Genomic DNA, 10,944 nt, shown 5'->3' with positions numbered 1-10,944 from the left:
AGGTGTGCATAATTTTACAGTATAATATGCACTTATCTATTACAGACAGTTAATTATTATCATTGTGAAATATTATACTTGAGTAAATAAAAATTTGTTTTGTTTTGTGTAATTTTTTTTATATTTTTAACTTAGAAATGTTAAGTGAATATAAATGGTGGTATGGGCAACGCCTTCATGGGTTACTTATCTTGTAATGTCATGTTGCAGTCTCGACGTTTTGGCAGTGACGATCGTCCGACAGGAAACCGAATAAATCACAATTGCCTGCAAGCTGGTAAGTAAATAAGTATAATATATGGCTGTACAGTTTTTGGCGGAAATATCCTTACAACGCGAAATTACAACAGTCCCGTATAACCCATATATTATTATTATTATTATATCTAATATATCGTATATTTTAGAGTCTAAAAAATAGTCTAAAATTTAGACTCTCCGTAGGTAACGGAAAACATACTTTGTATCGGAAAAATTCAGTTTGTATACCTGCAGGTGATTCCGTTACAAGAAATTTTACTGTGGACAAGTGTAACTATAGTGTAAGTTTACTTGTACTGTAAACGGCTTGGCAAACTTCAGTGTTATCGTAAAATAAACGCATCGATCATTCAACGACACAACCGATCGGCTTATATCTTATATTTGTATTTTATACACACGTCGAAATTGTTCATTCAAAGCATTGTACGGAAAAAAATTAACAGGTCAGTTATTTTTCGAGTTTTTATGTATCTAACGTCGTTGTCGCGTTGAGATAATATCATTTTATTAGTTACCTATACCCATTTCGATTGTGTAGATAATATAATGCGCGTATTATATAATATTGCAATACGTGTCGCAATTTTTGTCAATCTTTTGTTCTGTTCGTATTTGCAATGTACCTAAATAAATAATTACAACGGCTTTTTTCATTTTGAGCTTCTTTCGAGATCAACCCAAAAAGTACATATAGATACAATTACAATAATCATCAATTATAATATTATATTTGCAAACGCCAAACATCATAATTATGTCGGTTCACATTTAATTTAAAAAAATATATATATATTTAATTAATTTTCTATCTACATAAATCTATAAAACATTTTGATTATTTACACATTAGGACAATGGTGCTATTAATAGTACGATATAATATAATAATATTACATTTCAGATTTGGTTGTAAAAAAACTAAGATAACATTTAAAACGAAATAGACGATGACATTACACGACGATAGGTAATGCCAAAAGCATTGATACGACGACATCGTGATGAGCATGCACTTAGTCTTATAATATTATTATTACATTATTATTATATTTTTTTTAAGACTATTATTTATAGTTGCAAATTATTTTGTTCAATAAATATAGTTTTTGAAATATTTAACACAATATTTATTATATTATGTGCAGTGTCAGTGGTATATGTGTTTGACGTCACACCGTTTGATTTTCCTTACGATCCTCGAACAGAACTCAGGCGAACCCAGCACGTCGCCCAGGAACACGCTCAGCATGTAATACTTCTTTTTGGCCTGTCCGGTTTCCATGTATCCGCTGCGAAAAGATAATAATTTGAGACCGAGACGTAGCTTAAAAAACATTATTTTAGGTACATTTCCCGATGAAAATTAGTGACCGATCAAATCGAAAACTCTACAGGTATACAACATAATATAATATTATAGCTCGGTATATCGTATAGTATCTGGCCCATCTCCCGCAATCGGACCAATCGGGGAAGAGATGAGAAGAACGCTGTCGTGGAGTTTTAAAAAATCATATATTTTAAGCCAGAATAATAATTGTGTTCAGAGTATATAATATGTGCAGAATATTTATTTATTTATATAAATTACCGGGACGGGCCCTTATGAAAGTTATAGAACATTTCACGTGTTGTGTTCTAGACTTTTGGAAGTAGAAATAAACATAATATTAAATTAAGTACAATATTTAGACTGTGAATTTAATGTTCAAAAATCTATATTAATTGTATGGATATTTTTTGAAATAGAGTTGCAACGCACTTGGAAATCTATTAAATTGGCTAAAATTCGATTTAACGTAATATTTAAAAACCAATTTCAAAATCAAAATTTTATAATAGTATAGTTTTTTTATCCAACCGACCATGGTTAAGAAATGACCATATTTTTATTTTCATGTTTGGTAGGTAGGCCCTTAAACCCTAATATCGAAAGCACACCACCTATTATGAATCTTAGGGCGTCGTTTTGCTGCATTATATACATTTATCTGCTCCGCCTATGTACAAACTTGTCCATCTAGGAATCATTCTGTTTTTTTACGATCTTTACAAGATTAAAATTTTATCGTTTAATTTATCGGGGTGATTTATGGGTTTTTCGTTATTGCGGGGCTGGGACGATTGCAATAATTAAAACGTGTCTAATAACCAAAATCAATTACCTGATAATCTTTTCCCAGTCCATCCGGTCCACCCTGGCCTTACCGCTGCGGCGATCCTTTTTGGCGAGCGCGGCCGCCTCGGCGTACGCAGAGCACACCTTCTCGTAGACGCAAGCGTCAGGACCCATTTCCTTCAGTATCATTTCCTGGGCCTTGAGCACGTCCAAGGACGACAAGGTTCCTGCGGCGGACGTCACAGCTTGCAAGTCCCTCTTAGCCTTTCTCCTGTAGGTGCCTGCGACCGTGCGAAACAAAACACTTATATGAGGACGGTACATCAAGTTTCGCAAATCGGTACAATATGAGTGTATATAAATGTGTAGAAGTAAGTTAACCTACACAGTGTAGTTAAAGCATAACGTAGAGCCTGCCGTGTTTCATTTGAATTGTTGAAATATTATCGTATTTCGATAGCTTAAATTCGACGTGGAATATTTATATTTTATAAAAAATTTAAATATTGATATAATGACGTTTTGTTTTTTTTTCTTTCATTATTGATATTATATTATATATTTTCACAAACAGATTACACGACGGCAGGTGGGTGAGCCGGAAGATAAACAATAATAATCGTCCCTCATGCTCACGACAATAACGAGCAGAAATAACACTGGTTAAACTGTTTCCATCATATTATACGGATCAGGTAAGGTGAATTTTGTATTTAAAATAAAATTTATAAAACACGGTTTCTGAAAAGCCGTTGAAATTTTGAATACATAATAATATAGTGTACTAGTTACAGTGTGATCTACCGTGCGAGAACGTTCACCCCATTTTATCCTTTAATAGGTATTAGAATGCATTTATTCATATTCTGATTTTCGGAACTTTCAAGTACCTTTTCCTACTCAAGCACTCTGGTTTATTACATAATATTTATAAAATAACAATAATTCACTCTAATATTAAAATATGCGTCAAGATCAAATTAGTACCTATACGTTGTACACATATGCGCAAATCCTCTTAATAATTTACAGAAAAACACGTTTTTCCTGAGAACCATTTAATGTTGTCATCTGAAAGAAAGAAGTCTGATTGGACACCACCACAGGGAACTCCTTAAACGGCATAAATAAATCCAAGCGATTGAAAATAATACGGTTTTTATACCGATAAATTGCAAAATCTGACTTTGAGTAAACTCATTATTAAAGGGAAGAGGGGCGGTGAGGGTTCTCGCGGTGAATTTTTGATGTACACGTCATATTTTATTCGGCTCTTTCTCCTACGGCTATAATAACAGTATTTACAACGCGTTCCGCTTGATTATTTAATCACTGCAGGTTAATTACAGAACTTGGAATCAAAATGGGAAAATCAAAACCTAATCATGTTATATAGTATACCTATTATGATTTCAGTGTAAAATTGACCTGCAACGCGACAATGAGCTAGACTCGCTGCTGTATCACGAATATTATAATACAACAATACACCTATATAATGGTGGCCCGCGCGGAGACGCCATGTGCCCATGTCGTTACTTATTTTTATTTTTAAACGATTTTTTTTATACCACACACTCGTTTACGATTTTAGTTTTTTACGCAACGTCATTGTCGCGTGTACACAGGCGGACACACGCGTGCGTCATGTCAAATAACGACCGAGTTGTGGTAATAAATATATATACCTATGTACGTACGCGATACGAAACAGTTTGCGTAACTTTTCGACGACGACGTGCAGCGCATTATTATATATTTTTTTATCATTATAATAGTATGCGATCCGAGCACTCGGTCCATTAGTGATTTGACTCGTCTTCTACTCGCACACACACACACACACACACACACACACACGTAAGTGAACGACGCCTAATTAAACGCTAAAGCTCGCGCGTACCAATTGAGTCCATTCATAGTTGCACACATAATATTATTATGTAAATAAATTATCTAATGACTGTCGGTAGATTGCTATCCAAAAAAAAGGATATTAGTTGTCACCCGGTGGAATGACATTTTAAATTTAAATAATACAATTGAAGGGGTTCTAAACAAATGGTTTTTCGTGCTAAAAGCGACCTATTTTCATCACAGCCTATAGGATATATGCTGTATACTGATCGAATTATGATTACGTGACGTGGACTATGAAAACAAGTTTGGGTTCTTTTTATGTCGCATATTATAATGACTTATTCAGATCCGACCAATAAGTTTTAAACAAATTTGGAATTTCACTTGTCAATATTTTACTTATAAAATGTAAAACTGTTACATATATTTTTGCAGTTTTTTCGAGAAACAATTTTATTTTGAGATAAAAATTTTCCGATAAATCAATATAAAAACCATAAATTGTTCGGTTTTAATGTCCAAGGCTTGAAAACAATTAAAATATAACAAAGATTTCTTTTATATTGGTCTTATATAGACTGGAATTAAAATATTAAGGCCACATGCGTATCGTAATAAATTATGGGTGGGAATTATTATCCACGTACAGGTATAAACCACTGTGTGACAATTATTGTCTTGGATTCAACCTCATACAATATTAAACATTATATTGTAGTGTGTACCTATTAAGAGAATAAATTCGTTTTCCGTTATAGAGCGTCGTTCGCGGTCGTCAGGTCGTGTTTGATTGGACCGTCGCTGTATTGCACCGTACATAATGATATATACAAGCATAAGTGCATACCTTTAGGATTTATTATCGTAGTAGTTCTCGGTGCAAATGGATTCTTACGGTATTGAAATCACATAATCGTAGTACATTCCATACCCGAGTATCGCGAAAAGCCGACGAAATCGCGTCGTTCGGTGACTTATACTCGCGTATGTGTCAAAATAATATGCGTTAAAATACAAAAAGCGCCTGTAATAGGTGTACGACCTGCAACGCGCACCTATATTGCCCATATATTATTATACATAACTGACCATCGTCGTTTTAAACTCTCTATACATTAACTGTATGCGATTAGCGTACACACTTGTGCATATCATGTACCGTGTACACAAAAACAACAGTACTACAACGACGATCCTTACAAGACCATTAACGATTGTGTAATAAACTCGCGTATTTGGATTAGGTCATCGCGTCGTCGCAGTCACCGACAGAGTACGGTTCGCGAGCGATCGAACCTATCCGGGCAAAATAAATACTCGGAAACGAGACGAAACTAACCAAACCGTCCACCGGGTTGAGTGTAAGTTTATGTAATAATAAGTCGTAATAAGGTTATGACTGTGAGAGTGATATCATAATGACGTCGTGTCGGGACACTTCCTAAATATTCTACGTCGGAGCAGCGTTGCTTATAGTTAGAGAGAGGTAGGACGAGGGGCCGAGAGAGCTGCGGCCCAACACGAAATTTTAGGAAAAATCCAAAAAAATACTTTCTCAATGTTATTGTACATAAGACGTAAGCGTGTATTAAAATTGTAATTGAAACGGTGAAAACTACGACGACGAAAATTGTTATACGAAGAACAAAAGTCCCCGGACGTCACTGCACGTGCCACGTGGTGAAGTATTTCGTACATAAAGCTTACGTTGCAATAACGGTTAATTCCGGTCCGACTCGCGAATTATTATGTAATGTAGGTGGCTACATTACATATTATTATTATTATAAACGTCTTCCTGCACTATCGACTTACGCATATTATTATTATTACGAACTGTGCGATGTTACGTGTTGGCATACAAGTGGTCTTCTTTCCGCGTTACGACTTCATCAACAGGCTGCCCATGTCATAACACGTATGTACGTCCTAATGTTATAATATCGCCACACGCAATAATATAATATTATTATGTTATACATTGTATAACCGCGCGAAATACCAGTTTTGACTGCCACCTGAGTTACGCGAGAAAGTGTGCGGACGGCGATTAGAAAATTTACGGGCGGGAAGACGTCAAAATTTTCAATAAAATTTGAGCGGCTCGAGGTGCACGAGTGCCTGCGGGTCAAATCACATACATACACGAATTGATATCGCGGAGGCGATAAATTATGATAAAAAATTGTCGACGGCCTTCCGGGGAAGAGCCGTGCGCGCTCCGGTGGGATGTAGCTGTTAGGTGTTGTACTCACTCGGGTTCAGGGCGTACGCGAGTTTCTTGACGAAATTGGACATCTTGACGGCGACGATGATGACGGGGAAACCGATGAGCTGGACGGGCAACTCGAACGGGCTCTCCTGGGCCCGGACCTCGGACCCGTTCAAGTCCAGGACGCCGAGCACGAGCAGGGTTTGGACGGCCAGAAGACCGGCGAAGGCGGCGGACGGCACGAGCTGTTTCATGGCGGAGATTCACGGTGCACTAAGGCCAGCTGTGTACGAAACGACGAGAATAACCCGTGGGAGACCGCGACGGCGTGCGGCGAGAGTGAAAGTGAACGCGATTGGCAGCGGCGGTGGCTTTTCGGACGAAAAACGAAAGTGCCCATTATTACCGCGTTGTTGTGTTACAGCAGTGTGCGCTCGTGTATCATGGTGTATAGGTACCAGTCGTACCGCGGTAGTGGTCGTCGGCGTCTCGTCGCGGATTGCGCAACGGAGCGAACCTTGAAAAAAAAACCAGACGGCGGCCGCGGCGCCGGAAGTGGAACCCCCTACCGCCGGGGCGTGTCTATACATGTTATATAATATTATGATAACGCAGCAGCAATACATTGTTGCGGTGTACGTGACCAACTCCACACAACTTGTTACGAGTCCTCCGCTTAAGACCGCCGCCGCGAGTCGTCCGGAAGTAAAGTGTCTAGATCGCAAGTCGTACGTACCTATCTGTGGTCACCTACGGTATTCGTCCGGGGGTTTGGGTTGGACACGCGATTCTTCACATAATATTATTATTGTCGTTCGAGCGCAGCGATCGTAACGACACATTTCTGACAGAATCACGACTGCTACAGTCGTGCGATACAGAGTGATTCGCCAAGGGCTCGTTCATATTATTCCATTCGATAAAGAATTTATTCTGATCACGGTTTTCGGACGACCTTTCACGAATAATCTGCTGCGTATAAAATCTATATTTTCAAATATTTTGAGTCCTAGCCGGTGCCATTTGAGGGGGTGTGTCTCGTGGCAATATCAACTTATTCGTTTCAAATGAAAATCACAATTTTTCCTATACATTATTAATTTAGATGATTTTTTATTGACAATAATTATGATACATATTACATTTAGATTTAAATTCAAACTGGTGGTTTTTGCGTTTTTTTTGGTTTTTAATTAGAATATTATAAAGGGCTAATGATAATGGGTTTAAGCTATGATACGTTTTAAAATTTTAGTAATTTTAACTAACATTTTATAATATTTGTAAATGTTTTCTCCACAGATTACTAAGTAATATAGATTTGATATTACACATCTATAGTGAATATTTTTGTAAAATAATTTATTAACCTTAGTATGATATACATTTTACTAAGTTATAACTAAGAAACAACTCGTTTGAATTTTGATAACGATGCCTATATATTACAACGTTATAAATAAATAAACCAATCGTTTAATCATTTACAGTAAAGTCGTTTAATTCACGTTTTCCTAAAATAATCTATTGTATCACCACAGGACACTCCTTAAATTGTATAAAAATTTAAACAAAAATCGAAAAAAGTCCTCCTCGATTTTGAAAATTCCAAAAAATTCAGAATTCGAATAAATTCATTTTCAAAGAAATAAAATTGCTGGGCCTTGAGTGTGATTGGTGAATCAATCTGTGCGACGTCGGATCGCGGTCACATTCTGGACAGCAATCGTTATAATATAAAATTCTCTATATATAGACGGCGAGCGCTATGCCTATATAATATTATAGTGTTGCGTGTGACGATTTCGAAACGACACTCGCAATCTCAACGGTGGGTCGATTACATGTGTTTTTTAGCAGAAAATTCGGCTACGAGAAATTCTTGCCGACTAGCGGGATTTCGCAATACCTACAACGTGCTACAACGTTCTACATAGGTAATAATAATACAGTTAATGAGTTATTAAACCTTATAATAATATGTGCTAAAGATAATGATAGTCTTGATGATGGTTTTACATAAAACATAAAAAAGATGCAATTTACCAACTAAATTGATTGCCTATTATAATTTTTAAACCATCATCGTCCCAATTTTATTATTTACTCATATTACAATTATCCTTCGCAAATTAGGTTTATTACCTAATTCAGAAACTACTCGTTACTTTCGACTTACATACCTAGGTATATACATATACGCGCCTGCAGTAAAAAAAAAAAAGGTTGTGTCGACACAGAATAGGTAGAATGCTTATAATTATCAAAGCAAAATATTTGAAAATATGGTCTTCAAGACATATTACTCTTAAACCACTATATATATTATGAGCAATAGTCGGTGGAATTGCGAGGAGACGCTACCCCAAACGGGTCGATGTTGTGTATTTTTTTTTTTCAGAGCGAGACGCTAGTAAATTTTAACGAGGAAACTACATAGATTCTTATAACTACCTTATTGTTTTTCGCGTTAAACGATGAAGATAAAAATAATATAGGTATAGTAAAACGCAGTATACCATAAAAAAACAAATTATTCAAAATAAAAGATATAATATTTTCAATTTTGTGTTTAATTTGTTTATTTATTAATAACTAGAAAACAAAAATTTAACCGATCTCGAGCAGTTTGGTGCACTAGCGTGACGAAGGACATTATTTGAGGCACGTGTCTCAGTTTAAAAGGGTGGTGGGTGTCCTGGAGACTAGAGGCATTTCACATAGGTATTATAATAATTTATTATAGTGTGTACTAAGACTAAGCCAATCTTTCTCGATTACCATTTACGTAAATACGTACTTACTTATATAAGTATATATAATTTATTACTTATATAAATTATTGTGCCTCATAAGCTAATGAAGTTCGCCACGCCACTGATTTGGTGGGCAGGTTTTCTACATTTTTCAGAAGAGCGAATCGGCTTCAAATTATCAGATAGCCTATAGCTTGCAGACATCAAATGAACCTACTTACTCCACGAATATACAAAAATTTGCGTGCGAAAGATGGAGCACATGGAAGCTACAAAACGTTTTATAATATTACTGCCACCAGTACTATCTGCGGACTGAAAAAAATCAAAAAAATAGCAACGAAACGAAGAGTGTTTAGTCATTGTAGGTCGAGTACCTACGGTTTGCGCTGCTCACCTCGTCCAATATAGCTGCAGGCGCATATAAACATATTGTTCTTTTGACAGATCGCAATTTTAGTTCATATATTATCATTATACCACCACGAGGTTTCGTCATCGGATGCCCGCCGGCACTCATTAATAATTGAATAATGAATATTAATCGTCCGTTTATTATCGCACTCGTGTTATATAATAGACAACTACACTATCTATACAGACTACACTTATCATATTATCAGTTTTCACAGTGTGACGTGGGGCAGACAGTCGGGGTTTTACTTTTTTTGTTTTTAATGGATACGTTATCTAAAGTAGGTAACCACTGTGCTATTGTAGGTATACAGCAGTATAAGTCAAGTGGTACCTCGTCATTAGGTAGGTCACTGGTGTAATTGGATGTGTTAAATTTGAATTCAGCGATAAATCATTTTGACGTGATTCTGTACGAAGACGGCTTGCAGGCCATATACAACCAAGTGGGTACATAATACATATTAATATATATTATTATATTTTCATATTGCTATATTAATTATTTTATTAATTTTATTTATTTTACTTTTAATACGGTGTAAGCTATAAATATATAATAGCTTAAAACTAATCTGAATATTATGAAAATGTCTTTTGCGCATATAGTAAAATATAATAATATACGTAAACGTTTCAAGTCTCCGTGAATATTTTTGAATTACCCAGATTTCTAGATTCTATTTGACTCCAAGAAGGTTATTCGTTTTTGAAATACAACAACAAAAAAGAAAATCGATTTCATCGTTTTTTCGTTTTATATGAAGGTAATTAGTTTTCGTTTCCCCAATTATTAAGAAAAATACTGTGATTTTTTTAATTTCGGTACTCAAAGAGTACCGACTAATCACTTTATTACCAGAAAAAATATTGAAGTTGAAAATCAAAGCATTTTTACTGCCTCGAAAGATGATAACATACTCAAAAATTAAAACACACACATACACAGTAAACGTAAAACCAATACAATCATCGCTCCGCTCAGAATCTAAAATACTGTGTTTAGTCATATGAGCAATTATGAAATTAATTACATTAAACGTTATGTTTCGGTACAGATTAGAAATTTTGAGATATAACTTATATATTTGAATAACTCGACCATAGGGTCCGCACTCAGAATTACTCCGAGGTGCAGGGTCGGGGAAAAAGCTTCAACCCCTTTCTATCTGGAAAACTATTACGATATCCGTGACTTTTTTGTGTTTCACCATGAGTTGTACGCCACAGGTGTTGCAGGCGGAATGATCTTTACTTGGGTGTATTATAGACGGGTGAGTGTTGTACGTCCAACTCAGATTCAGTTGATTTTTGTCTTT

General features: G+C 35.8%; 1 protein-coding gene across 1 annotated transcript; it reads right to left on the bottom strand.

Moving 5' to 3' along the window:
- Positions 1 to 970: 970 nt before the first annotated feature.
- LOC132952746 (uncharacterized) lies at positions 971 to 6,811 on the bottom strand. Its single transcript, XM_061025161.1, has 3 exons — positions 6,499 to 6,811; positions 2,430 to 2,664; positions 971 to 1,553 (listed from the first exon to the last, which is right to left on the bottom strand). The coding sequence occupies exons 1-3, from the start codon at positions 6,707 to 6,709 to the stop codon at positions 1,412 to 1,414; spliced, it is 588 nt and encodes a 195-aa protein (XP_060881144.1). The 5' UTR covers positions 6,710 to 6,811; the 3' UTR covers positions 971 to 1,411.
- Positions 6,812 to 10,944: the final 4,133 nt, after the last annotated feature.

This window comes from Metopolophium dirhodum, chromosome 9 (assembly GCF_019925205.1).
Source record: "Metopolophium dirhodum isolate CAU chromosome 9, ASM1992520v1, whole genome shotgun sequence".
In the NCBI taxonomy this organism is placed as follows: domain Eukaryota; kingdom Metazoa; phylum Arthropoda; class Insecta; order Hemiptera; family Aphididae; genus Metopolophium; species Metopolophium dirhodum.
The sequence above is the reverse complement of the archived record's forward strand: the minus strand, read 5'-3'. Positions and strand labels throughout refer to the sequence as shown.

Bases quoted from the DNA above. Each gene is read 5' to 3' on its own strand.
- LOC132952746 (XM_061025161.1), bottom strand. From the start codon at position 6,709: ATGAAACAGCTCGTGCCGTCCGCCGCCTTCGCCGGTCTTCTGGCCGTC. The intron at 2,665-6,498 runs GTGAGTACAACA...GCACGGTCGCAG, and splicing joins CGCGTACGCCCTGAACCCGA to GCACCTACAGGAGAAAGGCT. The intron at 1,554-2,429 runs GTAATTGATTTT...ATCTTTTCGCAG, and splicing joins GACTGGGAAAAGATTATCAG to CGGATACATGGAAACCGGAC.